This window comes from Strix uralensis, chromosome 3, assembly GCF_047716275.1.
Source record: "Strix uralensis isolate ZFMK-TIS-50842 chromosome 3, bStrUra1, whole genome shotgun sequence".
Lineage (NCBI taxonomy): Eukaryota > Metazoa > Chordata > Aves > Strigiformes > Strigidae > Strix > Strix uralensis.
The window spans coordinates 76,338,921-76,360,621 of record NC_133974.1 but is presented as its reverse complement, the minus strand read 5'-3'; the positions used below and the strand labels follow the sequence as shown (position 1 = coordinate 76,360,621).

General features: G+C 40.8%; 2 protein-coding genes and 1 long non-coding RNA gene across 3 annotated transcripts in view; 2 read left to right on the top strand and 1 right to left on the bottom strand.

The window, feature by feature from the left end:
• The window catches only part of WTAP (WT1 associated protein), a 28,823-nt gene extending 26,350 nt beyond the window's left edge, over positions 1–2,473 (top strand). The window contains exon 8 of the mRNA XM_074862955.1: positions 1,249–2,473. Within this exon, the coding sequence (XP_074719056.1) occupies positions 1,249–1,832 (584 nt within the window). The 3' untranslated portion in view covers positions 1,833–2,473. The remainder of the gene's footprint in view (positions 1–1,248) is intronic.
• A 1,783-nt stretch (positions 2,474–4,256) lies between these two features.
• LOC141940994 (uncharacterized) lies at positions 4,257–5,276 on the bottom strand. The gene is made up of 2 exons (XR_012628179.1): positions 4,959–5,276; positions 4,257–4,762 (listed from the first exon to the last, which is right to left on the bottom strand). It is a non-coding gene; the product is annotated as an uncharacterized LOC141940994 (long non-coding RNA).
• A 337-nt stretch (positions 5,277–5,613) lies between these two features.
• SOD2 (superoxide dismutase 2) lies at positions 5,614–14,579 on the top strand. Its single transcript, XM_074862954.1, has 5 exons — positions 5,614–5,737; positions 6,902–7,104; positions 10,668–10,784; positions 12,515–12,694; positions 14,053–14,579. Exons 1-5 carry the CDS (start codon positions 5,709–5,711, stop codon positions 14,196–14,198), a joined length of 675 nt encoding a protein of 224 aa, XP_074719055.1. The 5' UTR covers positions 5,614–5,708; the 3' UTR covers positions 14,199–14,579.
• The last annotated feature ends 7,122 nt before the right edge of the window (positions 14,580–21,701 follow it).

The following is a 21,701-nucleotide window of genomic DNA, read 5'->3' as shown; positions in this document are numbered from 1 at the left end:
AGAGTAGGTTATCTGATTATTACAGTAAGTCTTGGGACATGAGCTAGTTAGACATCACATAAACCTGGGTATGTTTTTATTTTACAGCTGAAGTCTGTAAGATAGTGTAGACTTGATTTGGCATTATCGAAGTCTGACATCTCCTGTATTTTTAAGGATAGATCTTTCCCCTGCCCATAGGATCATATTTTTGAGAAAGTAGCAGTATAAAATGATGTATTATAACTAGAATTCTTAAAGTAAGTGATTCTTTCTGTAATACGTTGTTGGAATAGTTACCCTTTTGCTTCTTAACTACTATTTAGATAATGCACTTTGTCTAAATTTATCAAGTTCAGAAGTGCAGCAAGTGTGGATATTCTTTAAAGATTTCTGCTCTTGAATGTAGTAAAGTAAGCTCCAGAACCGAGATGTGTTCGTTAGCCCCTATTGCTTCTTCCCCATATGAACAAAGGTGACGATAATCCTGCAATAGCAGTTTTCCTAATTTTTTTCTGTAGCAGCAAGAACACTTGTAATTTTGCAAATTTTTACAATAATAAGCAGTATGCACTGTATTTTCTCTGTCATATCAATGGTGCAGTTGAATTGAAGACTGAGGGAGTCAGTGTTTCTTCTACTGTTTTCAGATCAAATTTGTTTTGTTCCAAAATGCAATCCGTATTGTAAAATTGTTTTTCTTGGTACATAGAAGTACTGAAACACCCTGTGGAATTAGTTAACAGCTTTGTTGGTAAGAAAGCCTTTTAGTGTCCTGTTATGCAGGATTTAAAGGATTAAAACCAGTAAGTGGTGAAGCTTCTTTGAAATGTGACTAAAATATTTTTTTGTCACTGAATAGTCTTTTGTAATTATTCAAATCTATCTTATATACAGATGTGGTTCATGATCACTTTTACAGTATTTCTGCTAAGGTTTTATACTTGAGTAAAAGTAGATACACAAGGGTCTACTTGCAGAATACTAATTGTTGAAATTGATCAGTTTTCCAGATATCCTCCTTTCTTGCCCAGAAATTAATTTCTTCCCATGTATTCTGAGTAGCAGTATAAAAAGTATGTAGATGATAGTTAAGCATTTCCTCCTTCAGAGGCAGAGTAACAAAACCAGTGCACAGCTGAGGGCTGAAAAACAGTGTCTTGAAAATTTCAGCATAAAATGTTAACAGGATTTTAATTTTTTTTGTCTGAGATTAAAGCTATATATGGGCTATTAAGTGTTTGCAACAAATGTGTTTTCTTTATATAGAATTGAATGACTTCATCATCCAGCTTGATGAGGAGGTAGAGGGTATGCAGAGTACCATTCTAGTTCTTCAGCAGCAGTTGAAGGAGACTCGCCAGCAGTTGGCGCAGTACCAGCAGCAGCAGTCCCAGGCCTCCAACCCGGGTACCAGCAGGACTCCATCTTCTGAGCCTACAGACCAGGGAGAGGCTGTGGGTAAAGACTGCAGCCGTCTGGCAAACGGACCAAGCAATGGTAGCTCCTCCCATCAGCGGACGTCTGGGCCTGGATTTTATAGGGAGGGTAGCGGCACGGAAGATGACTTCCCAGCTTCTCCAGGGAATGGTAATAAGCTGTCCAACCACTCTGAAGATAGAACTGGTAGAGGAAGCGGTAGCTACATAAACCAACTCAGTACTGGGTATGAAAGTGTAGACTCTCCCACTGGCAGTGAAAACTCTCTCACTCACCACTCAAATGACACAGACTCCAATCATGATCCTCAAGAGGAGAAAACAGTGAGCATGAAAGGTAACAGAACTGTGGGTTCTCGTCATGTCCAGAATGGTTTGGACTCCAGTGTAAATGTGCAGGGTTCAGTTTTGTAACATTTTTCTGCAACATTTTTATACAGTGTCATTTAAATTGGGAGAGGATACTGTCCAGAAGCCGTTTAAAATAGTGCATACTTGTCACAATTTTGCCTTTTTGTGGGTTTCTTTTTGCTTCAATACCTCTGCCACTTTGGAAATTTTAACAGTTAATTACGTTGAATGTTGCTAAAAGGACGTTTGTGTAGCTCAAGTTATTTTTATATGAGTTAATGTGAAGTTGAAATGGAAATTATTTCCATAAAGTATAACATAAATGATGTCTGTACAAATCTGTGTATATCTAGAACCTGTGCTGTGTAAGGGCATTCTTACTCATACTGTTATACTTACACCACCTTCAAGATTTGTCATAATAGCTGTGGGTTTATGACTGCCAAGTTTGCCCAGTACAGTAGTTTTATCACTAAAAGATGGACTTACTGAAGGAGTCCTGTAGTAGTTTCAGTGTTAATTACAGTTTTTCCCACCATACATCTGTGCATTTTTCTCCTTAGGTGACCGAATGTTTATGAATTGTGTGCATAGTTACTCAGTTTTTAAGAACTGTTGTATCCTGTTTATGCATATTGCTCTGTGACTCCAATATTATCTTACCTGTACTGACCAAACCTAAATAAAGACTTTTAATAATGTAATTTCCTCATGGTTCTGCATTGGTTTACATGGCTTATTTGTATGCAGTGTATCTACAGTACTTGCTTTTTTTTTTATTGAATCTGTTCCTGTGTCAATCCTATCTTATACAGCTTATGCCAAAAACCTGAAGTTACAGGTGTGTACTATCATACTAATTTCGGGCCAGCCTTTATAGTGCTTATTCTACAGGTTTTGTCCTTATTGGCAGATAAGAGAAAGAAAAAAAAAAAAGGTTAACAAAAGTAAACCTTAGAGTTGGAACCTGGCTTTTATAAAGATTAAAAAAACCCCAAACCAAACAAAACCCCCCCAAAAAGCTAGAAGTATCCAAAAGGTAAATACACAAACTAAACTACAAATTTTTAAGGAGTTAGTAATTCAGCTTCTTAAACTAGTTATAACTCCTATTGTTTTTAAATGCCTACCTGAGGGAACTGACTTCTTAACAGGTGCAGAGAATGAAAACATTACCTTTATATTAAGCATACTTTTATTGCTCAGTAGCAGTGAGTTATGAATTCCTCAGAATCTGAATTTCTGGTGGTTATTTTCTATCTCCTACTTTTCTGATGGTAGCATGTAAGCAAGGAGATGAAAAAGCACTGGCTTTTAAGCACGGTTCAAAGTCCTAGGACATACTTGAATTTCTTTCAAATTTACACAGTTGTAATGAATTCCTAGATTGTAGAAGAGTTTCTGTGGTACCATTTTTAAATGGCATATGAGTATTAGCATCTGCAGTAGTACTGTCCAAGAGAAGTGGATGTAATTAAAATTCTAGTAGCTGCTGTCACTTGTATTAGAGACATGCTAATCCATGTATCACTGCTATTTTAATTTCATAGGGTTCACTTAAATGTATTAAAACCACTTAGTAGTTGTCATTGGAAGCGTAAATTCCATTGGTGATACCTGGTTGGTTTTTGAACATTACTGCAGCCCTCATTCCCTGAAAAGTAGCAGTTATTAGTTGAATGCATGAAAGGGAAGTGACAAGGATCTGTATAAAAAAGTACCAGCTTTTTGCACCCAAAGTAATTTCTCGTCTACAAAAATCCCTGGTGGTGATCTAGATCTGTAGTTGCTGGTGGTTTATATTTGGTCTTAGTATCTTACTGCTTGATTATCCATAGCGCGTGTATATGTACATCCTGGATCCTGTCCATGGTAGAATATAATATTTGTTAAGAAGCTTAAAATGCTGATAATAGGTTATAACAATGGCTTTATCTGATAATATAGATGGTAAAAAGCCTTATGGGGAAATCCGTGGTTACAGTTCAAATTGGTCTGAAATATGAAAGCAACTCATGCCAGAAAAATGGTAGACGTCTTTTCACCTAGTATAAGGAATTAGAAGGCTGTAAAATATATTTGGAGTTACAGTAACTAATATTAATTGCACTAAGGTTAAAAAATTTCTAGCTTTCAGGTGGTGACAGCTTACTACTTAAATCTGTTAGTTGCTGTAGGACATTCATGTCTTAAAACCTCATATAAAGATGATTTTTCTCAAGAGTGTGTGGTACTTAAGTAGTAAAAAATTAAAGCTTGGCTAAAGAGCTGAAAAAAAATAGAAACAAATTATACCCTCAGACTAGCAGTTTGCTTAACTTGTTGAAGGAAAATAATTGTAAGGCAAGGTAAGCCATTCCCGTTGTTCCTCTGCTTAGAGGGTATCTTCTAAATAAGCAGGCTGTGGTGTTTTGTTTGATTTTTTTTTTTTTTTTTTCAAAATTAAAGCAATGCAGCAACTGCACCAGTTAATAACAAAATGCATCATATAATTGATTGACTTTAGTGGAACACTTACCAAAAAGCATCAGTGAATTGCAGTATACAATATATAGATACAATACATACAGAAATGCTAAAACCTGTAATATTCACATGTTCGTGTCTGGCTGTCAATGCCTATATTATGACATATAATAATCCTGAAGGTAGTTGGCACATACTAACAAAAAATGACATTTTATTGATCACCAATAAATACAACATATTCATCTTTAAAATTAGAAACTGCCTAAATCTTGTTGTATATATTTTCAGCATTTGGGGGGAAATCTCATTTCCAAACCTCTTGTTGATTTTGGACAATTCACCTTTTGTCATATCTATTGATAAAGCAGTTATTTTCACTGCTCAGATTTGCAGAGTACTGCTGGAAGGGTGAAGCTGAATTGATGTGGTTTTCTAGGGTCCATCAGGAAGCAGGGGGATGAACACACACTGCTCTACTTGCAGCGGGCTGAGGTTGCCAGTGTGGTTGTCTCCAGGTGGATTTCCTGGCAATTTCCAAGATAAGGTAATTTATTTTTCAACAAGATTGTTCAGACCTAGCCCCCACTGAATTTTTGTGATATGTTTTTACAGTCTGGTAAATCTGTAAGATCTTAGAATATACATGTTTATTTAAAAAGACAAAAACCAAAAGAGGGGTTTGTGGTAGCAGAGATGATTTCCATAAAATTCAAATCTTACCTAATGTTTGTCTTGGGTGCGGAGTGCCTCTGAACTCTGAGGGAAGGGTTCTCCTCACCGACCTGTCTGGAGAACCAATTTTTAACTGGTCTTTGAACTCATTTTCACTAACCATACCTATTATTTTAGCTGATGGGGTTAAGGTACACGAATGAAGGATTTTCATCAGCATTAAAGGCCGTTGAATAGCTACCAGAACGAAAACATGGGGAACAATGCGCACAAAAATGAGGAAAACAGAAATGAACCAAAAGAAGTGGTAGACAAAATAGCTGAAAAGGTATTTGCAAGTGCTGCTGGTCCTGCCAGTAAACTGACAGAAATATGTCTCTGCCAGGCAGGTTTTCAGAGCTTAATACAGCTGGTTTGTGCTGCTGTATCCTTTCCGGTGCCCAACAGCTGTACAACAGGCAGAAGCTCCTGGCTGGGGTCTTTTCCGCTTGGAGAGACTCCTCTTAGGCTAGTCCTCTCCTCCTCAGCTTGCAATACTGAGGGCCTGAGTTTTAAGATAACGGCTCTTTATGGTGGTTCTGTTTATAATATTGTGCTACATAGACTGTTCCAAAAAAAAAAAAAAAAAGTATTTTTCCCAATCTGAAGAAATAAGGTGACTGCACCATTGTGTCAACCTCCAACTCGCCGAGGCTCGGCCCCCTCAGCTGCCCGTCGGCAGGCGGGGCGGGCGGCGCCGGGGGCGGGCGAAGAGGCGGCAGCGCCGTCGGTGCAGCGCCCGGCCGCGAGAGAGCCGCCATGTTGTGCCGCCTCGCCTCGGCGGGCAGGTGAGAACCAAGCGGCGGAGGGGTGGGGGAGTGTAATGGCGGTCAGAGCTCCGCAGCATGAGGCGGCGGCCGCGCCGCCGTCGCCCTTCGCGGCCCGAGCGCCCGGGAGGGGAAGGAGGTGGTGGGGTCGCTCCCTCCTTGCCTTTCAGCCGTTCACCGCCACTCTGCGGTTCCCCGCCATTTCGGGAGGAGGGAGGTTGTCCTGCTGCTGTCTGGTCCGCGGGGGCTCGGCGCCGGCCCGGTCAGCGGCGTGGCCGGGGGGCTGCTGGCAGCTGCCCTTTCACCCTCCCAGGCTCTGGTCAGCTCTTGTCAGCTGACATAGTGCCGCCGGGTTCTCTCGCCCCTGCATGCCAGGATCGCTGCTCTTCAGGGCACCGAGGTTTTGCTGCTGGTTTGTCCCTGGTTTATGCCAAGGTCACCAGTGAAACGTAAAGGGGCGTCAGGAGCTGACCTTCTTCCTGGCCCAGCAGTTCTCCTTTCATCATAGTCGTCGTCGTTACGTCTTGTGGCAAGTGCAAAGTGTTAAAATGGGGAAGGGTAACCAGAACCTGCGTGGTTTTCTGTGCTGGACATCGCGGCTGCCCTGTCGTCACACAGCGTGTGGTTTTCCGATACCCGCCATAGGAACAGGGAAGCACGTGTGTTGGCACAAGAAGAGTTAATGCTAAAGACGTTCAGTCCTGACAAAACACAGCGATGTTGTGGGGTTTTCAACTTTTTTATTTTGCAATGCAGGGACCTTTTGCATAGTGAGGGAGGGAGGGAAACTTACCAGGGACATTTTGGCTTCTGTTTTTAATCAATAAAGATTAGGGGAAGCTTTGAATGTCAGCATGTTACTGCTGGCTTTCCCTTCCTCTCCCTACCTTTGCCTTGCCCACATGTGTGGGAGGGCGTGTGACTTTCTGCAGGGGCCTGGGGGCTTGATTTGCGAAGTGGCAGCTTTACATTGTGAAGCCCTAGATCTGTGACCTGTATGTAAATTCATGTCTGTAATTAAGTTACAGAGTGTGCTTGTTTTGAACTTCAGAGAAATGGAAATTTGACTTCTTTATCTAAGATACCACCGTGTGGACTTACAGCAGCTAATCATAACAGTCATGGTTTCAGTGGTAAAACCTAAGTACAGAATAAGATGACTGCTTTCTTTTTTTTCTCTTCTAGAATCGGTGCCAAGTTGACAGCACCATTGGGATGCTTGGTCTCTAGGCAAAAGCACACTCTTCCTGACTTGCCATATGACTATGGCGCTTTGGAACCTCATATTAATGCAGAGATCATGCAGCTGCACCACAGCAAACATCATGCCACTTATGTGAACAACCTGAATGTTGCGGAGGAGAAATACAAAGAGGCACTGGCAAAAGGTTTGTATATCCACGGTCAACAGATGAAATGGAAGTTAGTTGACACAGATGACGTAAGAGAAAAAAATGGTTAGCCCTTCCTTTTAGGGGAAATAATTTCTTTTTAAAAGTTTTGGATTTTTTAATAAGGTGAAATATTATTGGGAACAAGCTTTCATTGTAAGCTTCAGTGGTGCTGGTAATTGGAAACTAGGTATAACTAAAAAGCATGAATTCTGTTCTCTGTAGTACTGTAAAGCTAGAAGAAAATTCATAGATTGTTGTGGATTTAGTCCATATTTACATTAGTAACTTGAACCAAAGACTGAGGCAGTAGGAAATTGCAGTCATTTTACTAAACAAATACTTTATAATGACATGTTAGTAACAAACATATAAAGACAAATTTCTGCACCTTGATGGTTTTCACATCAGATGCTACACTGATTCTTGTGAAATAATCTTGTTTACAAATGGAGGTAGGACAAATGTGTGGTTAACATATACAACACTGAGTGAAGAGATCTGAATTTGGGTGTCAGTTATGCCACTGGGTCAGATTAAGGGGTCATATAGGTTTCATGCCGGTGTGAGATACTAAAATACGCAGCAAGTCATCATAGAATTTTTTGTTAAGATCTCAAATTGCATCTTGAGATATGCTGACTTCTATGAAAACTTTAGAGTTGTAGCAGAACTACACTGAAACATTAAATGCTTTTTTCAAATCTCCTTTCAGTCTTTCGGTTGGACTGATGAAAATGTGTGAAATAACATGTATATCTTTTCAAGAAAGTAGAATATTTTCTGAAGTGTTTTTCTGTTGTGATGATCTTTCTAAAGAGTATCAATTTACCTCTAAGAAGTGATTAGTGTATAGACTCCTTCTGTCTGGTTGCCACGTAGCTTCACAGTGTAATTTAACTGCTTGGGCTTGAATGAAAGAGAATTGTCAATATCTGAGTAAACTTGAACCCTGTACCCCTGATAATTGCCAGTGTGCTTGCATAGAGAATGTTGGTTACCTATGAAAGTTTATAGAGATTTTTGCCTAAGTAAGCCTAAAAATAACTTGTCTAAATTAATGAACTAATGAGATTTGATTAAGAATCAGGGAATCAAGATTGGCTGCTGCTTTGTCCTGCCAGCAGTGTACAGAAAAGTTGTATTCCAGGAGATTTAATTAGTGCAAACACAATTGAGGAGGCAGCCTGAAGAAAACAGTGTATCTGCTGTGGCTGTTACTAATGCTGTTTAATGACTAAGGCTTCAGCCACTAGTGGTGGCAGAATTTCCGGTTAGCAGAAACATCTGCAGTGTTGTGGATTCTCTGAGATATCTTTTAAAAATACTATGCTTTGATAGTGTCTCATTGCTTGCTGTTGGAAATGGTCTATCTAAGGTAAAGGTTAATCTTTCCTTAACAATTTTGCAGGCATTATTTTGCAAATGGGTAATGTATTGGTGGTGGTAATGCACACCAAAGCAGACCAGACACTTGAGATATTTTTGACTCTGAATTGCCACCTTATTCTCTCAGTATTGTCGTTATTTTTCCATTCTTTAAGCAGGATCAAAAAATCTTTCTGTGCTGCTTTTCAGTGTTGGGTTACATAGCACGGCCGATCACTAATTTCTCTTCTGGATAACAGAACCTTGTCAATGGCTTTTGCTTTAGCAATAGAAAGAAAAGTGTTCTCTTCACATTATCTTTAACATGTTCTTCACCTATCTATATCTGCATAGAAAATTCAAATAAAGACTGTCCTGAGTTGAGTCCCATTGGCTTATTATGTCAGCTTATTCGAAAATGTGTGTGTACTTCTGTGCTAGGGGTACAGCACAGGACTTTGTTTCAGCATAAACTAGTTCTGATTACTGGTCCATCAAAATGTGCAAGATCTGCTAATTGAAGGATAAAAACTGAATCTTATTTTCAGTGAAAACTTGTGCCTACCACAATTTTCCCTGCTCTGACTGTCATGTGACCTGTGGTGCTTTACTTAACTGCTCTTAGGAGGAAACAAATGAATCTCGGTAGACTGAGAAGCTGAGCTGGCTACTCTCTTGAGCACCCCTAAGCTGCCTGTTTTGGTTTGCTGAATTGTCCTCTGTGTGTTGAGGAATGTGGTAAGCTGGAGCAAAGGCCAGGGACTCAGTATACAAATAAATTCCAAGATACTTTTGCTGTAACTTAGGGGCAAGTTACTTTTTTTTTTTTCCCCCCGTTGTCTTTTCCAGTGCAGAGTTCAGCAGGACTGATCTGACAGCACCACAAATACTGTGTTTTAAGGACAATGGTCAAATGGCATCTCTGGTTCCTAGTGGTTTTAGGAATAGGTTACTCTAAGGAATGATGGAATAAAGAGTGCTGAAGATGTTAAAGACATTCTGGGTTATTTTTGGATTTCTGGCTTGTGATATGCTGTATGCTCTGGATGAACTTAAAGTGTCATTAAGGCACGCAAAATTCAAGGAAAATGTGCCAAAGATGCCATTTGAGTGGGAATGAGAGATGTCTCATCTTTAACTTGATACCTGAATTCAGCAAATAGTGTTTCTACTAACTGCATTAGATGCTTTGTTCCAGTCCTGTAGCTGTCTGTAGTTTCTGAAGGGTATGAGGAGATGCTGAGAACATGGAATCCTGTATTAAAACCTTCGTGACAGGTGTGCTACTGCTTTGCAGCTTGCCTTCATGTCTGTGTTAAGGTTGCTCATTTACTGCTATCAGAAGATTTCTACCACTCATTCCTGAGAGAGAGTGGAGGAAACAGCTGCCCCCACTGATGTGGTAGAAAAAAACTTCAAAAATCTTTGAAATGTTTCAATTCTTTTAAAAGCCAAAATAGCATTCAAAACACTTGTGTTGAAGTGATGCAACACCATTTAGAGGCACAAGGCACCAGTGAATTCTTTAAGGAATATGACATTTTGTGGAGAGGAAGTACAGGGTTGTCTGTTCTTGATTTCAGCTACAGGGTTCTGTCATGTGGAGTAAAGTGATCTGGGCCACTATCTCTTCCTGCAAGTACCTCCCTCCAAAAAAGCCACCACAAAACAAAAAATAAGAGGCAGAAGAACATTTTGTTCATGTATGTGCTCGCTGTACTCATCAACTTTCACTGCCTAGTAAATTGTTTAAGAAGTTTAAAAATTCTTAGTTTGCAAATCAGTGAGCTAATGGGTGAACAACATTCTTGTCTTGTAGTGGTAATACTGAGCAATTTACAAGTGCTGGGTCCTTAAAGTGATTTGGCTGTCCTAGTTGCTTTATTCTGCTGTAGAATGGCAGTAGATCTTGTATGTGTAGTATGGCTTGCCTGATAGTTGCAAGAGTGGCAGATCACATATCATTACAGCGTAAGGAAAGGTCAAAGATAAAGAAATCTTTAATGTGGTTTGTCAGTGACTATCTAAAATATGGATAACAGTCACAAACCTTGTTTTCCATAGACCTGTTATAGGCTAGTAAGACTTGAAAGATTTTGGAGATCGATGGAGGCCTAGTGGCAACTTACTGACTACTGTGGTGATTATGATGGTTTTATTTATCTATGTATTTTTATCTTCTGCATCCTTAGGTGATGTTACAGCTCAGGTGTCACTTCAGCCTGCACTGAAGTTCAATGGTGGGGGTCATATCAATCACACCATCTTCTGGACAAACCTTTCTCCTAATGGAGGAGGAGAGCCTAAAGGTTAGTGCTTGTTACAGTGGTTTTCAGTTTTAATTAACTAGTAGAACTGATGATCTTTTTTCTCTTTGAAAGAGTCTAAAGGATCTTTCTTTTTTGGACTTAATTTGCCTTTCCATATGACAGTTATCACAATTCTGAGGAATTCAGGGTTTTTTGGATGCAAGCGAGGAATATAAAAAGCTAGCCCTGTGCTAAGTATTTTTAATTTCTAAAGCTGATTATGTGTACACTGCAAAATACTTGGCTATTGCTGTATATTGTCCTTTCCGTCTTCATAAGAGAAAACAGTTGTACCAGGCGATGCTAATTAAGTTGCCATATGTACTTGGTTCACAGAAAGGGAGGAATTGTGCTGCAGACCACCCAGCCTAGTGGCTCCAATGTGTATAGGGACAGTTTAGCAGTTAAAGCCTAAAGGAAGAAATCCCCTTTGGAAGGATAGAGTAGTGACCTGCAGTTAAAGGTAAAGGCTCTATAATGCAGATCTCACAAAAGCTGTTGTGTTAAACTTGAGGGGTTTTGAATTAGGTATATGCCTGTCTGTAAACTGGTGAGCTTCAGGTGCTTTGTACTCCAGTTCAGTGTTCATAGATGACATCTACTTGCGCCTTTTGACTCTAACATGGAAGTACAAAGTGCTCTGAAGATGATCTGGTTAAGGCTAGAGCATAAAATTTTGAAGCTTCAAATCTGAAATTTCAATAAGCAGTTCTGGTATCAGTCCGTTTCTGATAGAGCTTGTTTTTAGATGACATTCTCCAAAAAGATGCTTTAAAGCCTTGATTTTTGTCTCCCAATTTCTGTGAAGTTTCTGTCAAAGTCAGTAAGCCTAAAATGTCATCTTTCAGTTTCAACTGAATGGTTCAAGGCTTTTGTAGGAAGGCTGCTAAAGCCCGTCTTAAGATGCACTTGCAGCTATCACCAAGAGATTTTCAAGACCATCTGTCTGAAGGTGGAAGGAATGAAGAATGAAGAATTCTCCAGCATTGCACTGTATGAAGTTTTCTTACACATGCTAATTAGAAAGGAGTGTAGACACCTTCAGGTTTTGAACACACTTAACACTTAAATATCTGAAAACCCCAGTGTACTAGGGTGTAGGGGAAAAGAAGTAGTTAGTGCATTGTTACACTCAAAAATTCTAGTTCCTGTTCCCTTTGTTCCAGCACAGATTAGCTTAATAATAATAAAGGGATTTAATCACAGAGCCTACTTACCCATATCAAATAGACTACTTAACTGTAGAAGCAGATGTAAATCTAAAATCTGAGGGAAGTGATTAAATACCTCTTACGATTGTGTAGGTTCATTATACTGATATCAAAGATGTCCAAATATTTCACTGTACTAAGACAAATCACAGCTACTTAGTGTTGTCCTTTTAGGTTTGCAAACTAGCTCCTTATATTCTTTCCTAGTCCTCTGTGGCATTCCCTTTCCTTTTTAGACAAGAATGTCAGCTGAATGTCCAGTTGATAGCACCCTGACTGTATCTTTGAGGACAGCATATTTGACTGCTGCACTAATTTATTTCCAGTCTTCTTGCCCTCTTAAGCAGGTTGGGACAGAACTGTTAATTACTGATGAACTACTTCCTAGTGTCTAGACACTTCCTTCCCACAGAGCTGAAATGCTTCTGCTCCCCTTTCCTTCTATTTTCAGGTCATAGCTGGAAATTGAAAGATGTTAAGTACCTGATGTTCTGTGATCTTTCTGTGCTTTTTCTGAAGGAGAATTGATGGAAGCCATCAAGCGTGACTTTGGTTCCTTCGCAAACTTCAAGGAGAAGCTGACAGCCGTATCAGTTGGTGTTCAAGGATCAGGCTGGGGGTGGCTTGGCTATAACAAAGAGCAGGGACGCCTACAAATAGCAGCTTGTGCAAATCAAGACCCTTTGCAAGGAACAACAGGTCAGGTTTCTTTCCTTCCCCTCTGCTTCTCTCTTTGTAGATCTCCCAGGCAAGTGTATGAGATCTGAAAAGGGATTTGTGGACAAATACTGAGAAGAAATTGCTGGGTAAATAGGGCTGGAAAGCTGAATATTACTACTAGCAGAAGTGAAAAAAAAAAGTTGCAATTTTTAAAACAGCATTTGTAAATCAGGACTTAAAAACTATGAAGAGCAGTGGGGTTTAAAGTCTGTTAAAGGAGAAATAGATGGGGCATATTGTGAAAGTGCTCTCAGTTAGACAGTAATTTTAGCCTGGGCTCCTTTGGATTATTTTTGAGTAACTGGAGTAGTTTGCCTATATTGGGGAAGATTAAACCTATTGCCTTTAGATTGTTTTCTCTGGCAGAGGGGCTATTCACATAACTGTCAGTGTAGGCCAGACAACAGGAGAGGGGCAGGTGTACATAGTAACTCTTGTTACTACATAGGCTGGTTTTAAAATGGAAGGCTTATAATCTGCTTCCTTAATATTGATAAAGAGTAGTGAGTGTCAATTAAATCAACCTTGGATGGGACTAAATCTTACAGCTAGGCCAGCAGGATAATACTGGCCATGATCACTTCTGAAGATATTTTTACTTGCTTAGAGTGACATGGCAGTGATGGCAGGCAGGACACTCTCCACAGAGGGAAGAGCTCATGGCCAGTGAGGATCCTGCCTGCAGTGGCTGTTTGTCCAAACCCTATTGCAGATGTCTTTAAAACATGCGCTGTAGAATTCATAGAGAATGACAAGGAATTTCATGTATCATCAGCAGTCCATGTCCTGCTTATCAGTGGGAAAAAGAAAAGAATAATTTTAGATAGGGAGATAGAGCATAATGTGGGTAAATTTCACCTCTCCTGTACATGAAAAGTCCCCATTAAAATTCAGTGAGAAGGATATTGTAGCACAAAAGCAAGGAAAGTTATTAGACACTTAATGAAGAACTTGTGATTAAAATATTGGAAGCAAGCTGGCATGGCAAGAGACTCCTTCATGGTGTAACTTTCATGAAAATGCCTTTATAACTGTTCAAAAGGTGTAAACCTTTCAAAGATTACTTTATCTGGTTTCAGTTACATCTTCAAGGCAGTTGTAGAGTATTCATAGGTGTTTATCGTAATCAGCTCTTTCAGTTTATGCAGTGTGTGTGTGTGTGGAGAGCAAACAGTTCTGTAAAATGTTGCAGTAAGCACCTGTGTGCTGGAGAGCTCTTTGTCTTCCTGCAGATAAAGACTCAGAAATCAGGTACAACTTGGGGATGCAATGTAAGACTTTACATGTAAAGTGTGTTTTCATAGAGTTACAAAATCTATCCCCCTATGTTTTTACAGGTCTCATTCCTTTGCTAGGAATCGATGTATGGGAACATGCTTATTATCTTCAGTATAAAAATGTTCGACCTGATTATTTGAAGGCCATCTGGAATGTGATCAACTGGGAGAATGTATCTTCAAGATATGCAACTTCCAAAAAGTAGAGTGGAATTCTTGCACAGACTACTAAAATGTCACCACTTCTGCTCTGATACCACTCTCGTAGTAGTGCCTGTGGCTTACAAATGAATTGTTCTACTGCAGAAAACACTTAGCTCATCCAACAAAAGCATTTCATAATCAAGCAAAGGGTCTGCTTGTTTAATTCTGTGAGAAGTATTTACTTAGAGTTTTGAAGCTTTAAACTGTTGTGCGACAAAGGGAGACATGTTAAATAATCTTTTTCATTGCATATAGAAACATAGATCACCTTGCTGAAGCTTGATGAAGTAATGGATTTCCTTGTTGCACTAAAATACCTAAGTGGAAACATGCACTTCATGTTGCTGTAAACAAATAAAACTCAAAAGGAGAATCTTCTATAACTGTCTGTAAGAGACTCATTTTTAGTAATAGCTCATCCAGTTACTTACTTGATTTGAAAATGATAGAAGAGAAACACCTTTTGTAATTTGTGGTATTACAGGCTATGGAGCTTTCTTACAGATTAAAAAGATAGGTGAAAGGGGAAATAGACATTGCTGTGCCAGCCTGACTTGACTGTCTTCAGTCGTCTCTACCCATTCCTGGCTCTCTTTAAGTGAGGTCTTCATGTAATGCACTGATGCCTTAGCTTTTGGAGTGTTACCTTGGGCAAGAGATTACAGTACTGGGTCAGGATAAATTGTTCATATAGGAACTGAATGACAGCATGTGATACTCATTCCATACTAGTTGTTCAAGTATATCCTAAGACGTCCTTTACTTAAGAGACTGATTATGTGCATATATCAAGCATAAATTGTCTCTGCGTAGCTGTGTTGCTGAAGCAGTTAGAACAAGTTAAAGTTGATGCTTAAGGTGGGAATGAAATACTGTCTGGTGTAAAGGAGCATGCCCAAGTGGTCTTGAAAGATACAAGAAATGGTTGGTGTGTTCTGATTCTTTTGCTAATTCTGTTGCAAGTATTTCAGACTGGATGCTACTGGACATATATGTACCTTTTGCGTAAGTTTTCTTTGAGGTTTTTTTTGGTATTCTCCTCTTAAATTCAGGATAGATTCTCAGGGAAACAAGGAATAGACTTATATTACCATACTGCTGGGCTGCTATTTTGAAGTATCAAGTAAGGTCAAGGGGAGATGCGTCTATAAAGAAAGAACTGCCTTTCATTAGCAGATGCAGGGAGAGAAGGTACCACCTGGTCTTTAGTCACTTACCAAAGCTGTAATTGATGAGATATCTCTGTTGCAAATGAAAGTGAGTTGTGCAAACATGGCTTATTTCACTTTCAGAGTGTTTTGGTTTTTGTTTTTTTTTCTACTGTGGGGTATTTTTTCTCTAGGCCTAGTTCTCATCTCAGAAATGCAGCTTGAGCTTCTGCTTAAGTCTGGATTGCTTCATAATCTTGTTTAAAACATCATCCCTCACATCCTTTGTTTGCCTCTGAGGGTGTGAGAGCAGTGATGAAGAAAAGTAAGTCTATTGGTAATCAGTCTGGCAGCTTTTGACTTGAATTAAAAAAAAAAAAAAAGAAAAAGCCTACTGAAGGGTCTGTATTCTTGCTGTCTGCAAAATCCTCTAAGTCTGGAGGGCTGGCAAATGAAGTCTCTGTCACAAACTGTGCTCAGATTTTCTACTTGGAGAGGAAGCCTGAGTCTCCATGAGTAAACACTAGCATCACATAGATTTTTCCCCAATAGAAGTTTCTGGCAGAAAGAATTATACTTGTGTGGCAATGCAAAACTAAATCTTTGCTGTAATTCTTTACTGGGGTGATCAGTTTATTTTGAAACTCATTTTCCTAACTTAATGTTCCCAGCCTTTGTCTGCAAGTGTTTCCTTCTGAGTGTTTCAGAATGCTAAATTAATGCAAAATATTCCTGTTGCAAGATTATTGAGGAAAATCCTTTTTAAGGACTTAATATTACAGAGTTGATTAATTTGTTGATAATTATTAGGGGGAGAAAGGAACAGTATTTACCATAACTTGTAAATCATGTGTAGTTAGCTGTAGATATAAAGCTAAATTTAAGCAAGTGTGAGAGACGAGAAACCAGGCCTGTGAGAAACTAAGAAAAACAGCCTGAGAAAGCAAAAGTTGAGGCTGATCAAAGAAATGCCTCAAACACTCGCAAGACAAAACTATGAGTCACAGGGTGCATTCTGTGGAGGTCGAAGCTGATAAGGCTGCCAGAATAACACAAGATGGGACTGGAGGAGGGAGCCCTGTGAAGACAGGACGGCTCTGCTCTGGTGCACCTGGCCAAAACTTCAAGGGCCATCTGTCCGGTGAATGACCTTTGCTTCATTATCCACGAAATGCATATTAAAGTTAACACCCCTCAATATGCTAACGAGGGCTAACATGATCATGCTAATTACATCATCCCATGAAACACCTCACCCCTCCCCGTACATGGGATACGTAGGTATGTGGGTCGACCTAGGGGATGGACCCAAGGAAAGTGAGTATAAATCAAGAAGGGGGGGGGGGGGGGGTGGGTGGCACGCCCCGAGGAGAAAGAGTGCAGTGAAGCGAGGAAGACGGATGCCAGCGAAAAAGACGGATGTCTCCTGTGCCTCCCGGAACCCTCGGCGGCGGGATCAGCGCAGAAACCCAGACCGGTGATCTGTGTTTCCCCATTCCCTCTATCTCCCTCTTTTCCCTTTCCTATTAAGCAATGCAAGGCATATTATATTGCTTGCCACAACTTGCTATATACTTAGCCAACTATCGTGTGTTCAATTAGTACATTGTGAGTAGTTAATAAATGTTTAGACTTGGAGACTTGTTGTCTGCTCCATTGGGGATTTGCGAATCTGAGTCACTTGTCCCCCTCGTCTGAGCGGGACGTGACAGCAAGTTGGGTTGGTATCTGGATTAGTAAAGGCCAATACTTAGGTTTTTGCTGTCAGACTTCAGTTTACTGAAATCCTGCAGATAAGGTGGATTGAGTGGGAGTGAAGCAGTGGCATTTTTTTTGAAGGGGAATAGGCACTTCAGATGTGAAGGGAATCCCTTGTTTCTTACTTTCCAGAAGTAGCTTCAAAGTACAGAGGAGGCACATTGGGTTTACTATGGAGTCTGCATGAAGATGAAGGAAACAGTGGAGTCTTTACTTATTCAAGACGATACGATATGGTGAAATACCATATAGCAGTGATAAAAAAACCTTAGTGGAGTGTTCCTCCTTGTAATGAGTGATGCTGAGGAAGGGTTTTGTTGGTGAGTGCTGTAATGTGTATGGTGGGCATCTTCTCGATACTGCGTGCTCTTACAGAACAGAGAGGTAAAGGTGCCTGCACAGGGGTGCTCTGGAAGGGAGTGCTTAAACTGTGGAGGAAGCCTGAGTTGACTCCAGGCAGTGAGGAGGTAAGCCGTGGAGAGCTCCTTAAGCAGATCCAGCTCTTGCTGAGGCTTTAAAACCAGTAGTTGAGACCCAACACGTGCTGGTGAGGCTCAGTTTCTGCTGTGCACCAGGTTAAGAAGCTCTGCTCATCTGCTTACAGTCAGCTGGTGAGCTTGTCCTGCTGCCTTGTATCCTGAATGTGGAAAGTCCAAAGCTATATACAAACAGGAATGTTTGTGAAACAGGAATATGAAAATTTACTGAATGTTGAAGGCAAATAGTGGGAACACTGAAGCAATGAAAATGATTTAATGCTTGTTCTGGTGGACAGTTATAAAGGACAAAGGTTGGTTGCGTGGTTCATTTGAAGGAAGGGTTTGCTTAAACTGTCTTAACTCCAAACTTCTGTGAAATCTGGAAAAAGCCCTAGTGGTTCTTGTGACACTAGGAGCTGGAGTATGTGCCTGTAATTTAGCAAGTCTGCTAGCAAAGCTATCGACTGGGCAGTGAACGTGCATAAACCTCTTACTGATCTGTGTTAGGCAGTAAACATGGAACTGCTGTTGCTATTCAGAAGTAGCACTTTGCATTACAGAAGTTGCTGTGGAGGTGAGCAGGTGTGTCTTGAGAAACAGGAAGGCAAATCATTACAGCCAAATGCCCTAATGCCCTGTCTGAACGGACAAATCTAAGACCCGTTACCGAAAAGCTAAACTACTAAAGCAGTTTGTTCTACCTAGAGCTTCCTGACCCTAATGGTAAAAATAGTAGCTGTGTGTGTAAAGTTGTCTCCAACCTGAACTGTGCAGGGTATCTCTCATCAACGAGCATCAAATGACTTGCAGACTTAATCTGCGAGACAGGAACAGTGAGTTTTCTAACTTCACTGCTAGCTGAATCAGTCTTCGACCTGGGCCAAACAGAAGTGTTGCAGAAGAATTGCATCTTGACAGTCCCCCTGAGCCTAGCTTTTGTCAGTCCTTGCTTAACTGTGTTCCCTATGAAGATGCCATGTATGTATACACAGGTAATTGGGGTGTAGGCCACAATGTGTTACAACGAGAACTTGGAATAATTTTAAAGAGGAGAACAAAGTGCAGTACCTAACCCAAATCCTCTTGGAAATGATCATGTATTATGAGCTGGAAGAACAAAGCGCATCAGTGTGATCGCATAAGCAGTACGTATGGGTGGCAAAACTGCTGCAGTTAGAGACTTTGGTTTGCAGACTACAAACAGATTTCAGTGGCTGAACTTCTTTTCAGAAACAGATGCGATCAGGTCTCAAAGGGCAATATGCTGCTGCAAAATCTAAGTGCACGTTTGTGATTTTTTTTTTTTTTTCTGACCTGTAAAAAGACCTTTGAAGGCTAATACGAATTGCAAAGCATGTGTATCTCATTCCGTGCTAGAAAAGATTAAAGTAATTTAAGGCCAGCCAGTCTGAGCTCTGGCAGTCTTTCTGCTGTCCCTCGGTGGCAGGTAGTGAGGTGGGTGCGTGGCCGGTCCCAGCGAGCCCGGAGGGTGGCGTGTTCATCCTGCTTGTGAAACGGGAGGGACCTGTGGATGTCTTCACTGAGCAGCCAGAAATGGAAATAGAGCAAAGACGCTTTTTTTCCTCCAGCTTCTACTTTCCACCTCATGGTTATTTATTTCACCTTTATCTAGAGCATGTATTTAAAAAAAAAAAAGTAAACCCCAAACTGTCTCTAGAAAGCACTGTCAGTGACTCAGCTTGTGAGCTGGTAGGTTCTTCTAGACATATTAAAACCTCTTTATTTACAGAAGACTTACTTGTCTTTGTTTTGAGTTCAAGAATTTAATTCTCTCTAGTGTAGCAAAATAGGTTTAAAATGCTGCTCTGCCATTCTGCCAACATTTTAGAAGCCTATTGCATTGACTTTCCCGAAGTTACTAGCATAAAGCAAGAGAGTTGTGTTTACAGTCATGTCTAATACTGAGTAGATAAAATACCGGTAACTTAGTAGGCTTAACCTGCCTTTTCCTCCAAGTGCCTTCTGCTTAATGATTAAAAGTAATGCCCTCAGATTTCATCGTAGCTGTTATTACCCCTTTGATTCAAAAAGCAAGGCTGCTCTGGGGGTCCGTGGTAGGTGTGTACCTTTGACTGCAGAGCTGAAGCCGCTCCTGTCCTAGAGAACCAGAGCTGTGCATTTCCCACTAGGTGGGGGTGTAGATCTGCTGTACTCTTGTCAGTAGGGCTTCCGAGTTGCGTTTCCAAGAGGAACGTTAAGAAGGAGTTTGCATGTTCTCGCTGCACAGGAGGGGAACTGTTTGGGCTTCCACTTTCTAAATAATCAGGGTAACCCCTGTCAATGAAGCTACCTGTCATTAAACGGTGTGTGGGGAGGAGACAATGCTGCTGTGGAGAAGACATTTTATTTTGATACATACCATCAAATACAAGTCTTAACTACAGCCAGGCAGGCAGAGGCAAGAGGAAGTTACTACTAATTGAAATGAAGATGCTTCTAGGGTTCCCACTTCACTGCCTCACCAGGCTCTGACTATGTCTGTGTAGGGACACACAATGTTCGTGACATCTGGAATGGTCTTTCAAGCCCGGAGACTGGGGATTGAACTGCAGGGGGCAAAGTCTGCTACATTGGTCTAATTAATCCAAGACTGCAGAGAGTAAGCAGCCAGCTACCTGAGGCACAGAGGTTTACAGTTAAAACTCTGCTGCTTCATAGGGCTGTTGCTGCTCCAGAGAAACTCCAGCTTTTCACTGGATCTTCTCACCCGAAGAGATGAATGGACAAATTAGCACAGAGGCAAGTCAGCAAACCTAATGCCTGGATCTGCCAGAGCTGGTGGTGGACCCACGTTGCCTTGTGACACCACTGAGGCAGCTCTCTGACAGATGCATCCCACTGGTGTTTTTAAGCATCTGTCTGGGTTGATGGCAAATCCCTGGAATGCAGAGAACTCCCTGCAGTACAGCACTTGGGAAGTCTTGGCGTTAGGGCTATGTGAAATGACTGGCAGTCCTATAGTTGTGGACTCTTGTTGCACATAAATTTGCAGAAGAAATTACAGTTTTCTGAAAGTATTAGTTTTTTCAGAACTCTGGGAAAACATGCAAAAGTTGCTGGTTACTGCACTAGGTGTTTGCAGACAGGTTGGGGTCTTCCAGAAACTGACTTCCTCTGGGGAAGTTTTGCCCTGCTAGGGAAGGTAAAAACTTTGAAAAGTCCAGTTCTGTCTTCAGTTGGACTACAATTCCTTAGTCCTTTCTTGTTTTCACCACCTTCTTCCTAGGGAGGAACCAAGTCTCTACTTCCCTGGCATCTCCCTACCTCTGCTGAGGTCCCTTATTGAGGACCACCTCCTTCAGATCGAGCTCTGCAGTTCCTTTGTTCCTTGTAGCTGTGCTCCTTCCCACTGGCCGCTCCATAGTGCCTGCATCTTAAGGAAGATCATGCTTGTCCTTTATGCTACTGGCAGTAGAGCTGCAGCTCTAAAAAGTCAGATCTAGAAGCAAGTAACGTGGTATTTCAGCTATTTTTATCCATAGGTTTTGCAACACTGGCAGTATCAGAAGACTACTGCACAGGAATTTCAGTTTTTCTTTGTTAGGTTAAAAGTTTTCACACTGTTATGACAAAAATTATCTCTGGCACATCAGAGATCTGCAAACTAGAAGCTAAGAAGAAAGAACATCGGTTAATTTGAATATCAGGATTTGAAGGTAATCTCACAATTCTGAGAAGGGCTAATTCATACTATTTCAGTATTTGGACTTGACAGGAGTGGGTGATACTGGAACCCCTGTACAAATTCTTACCTGAGGTAGCTAGAAACAAGGAGGAATTTTGAAATTTGGCTGTGGTCAAAACTGGCCAGAACTGAAAACTTCTCAGTGTTTCCAGGAATACAGAAGCTCCCCAGGCCCTACAGCTGCAGGGGAAGTCTGATGTTCTTGTCTGTTGGAGCAGCTGTTGTGGGCTTCAAGCCTCAGACTTCTCCAAAGGTCCTTCAGACAGAGCAGTTTCAGACAAAGCATTCTGGGGTCACCAATGTAGCGTTTAAGAAAGTTCTCCCTCTCTGTCTCTCTGTGTATCTATGTCTTCTGACTAAAGGCTTCACTGGGATATTTCCAGCCACTCTTAGCCCTCAAGCAGAATTGTGTTG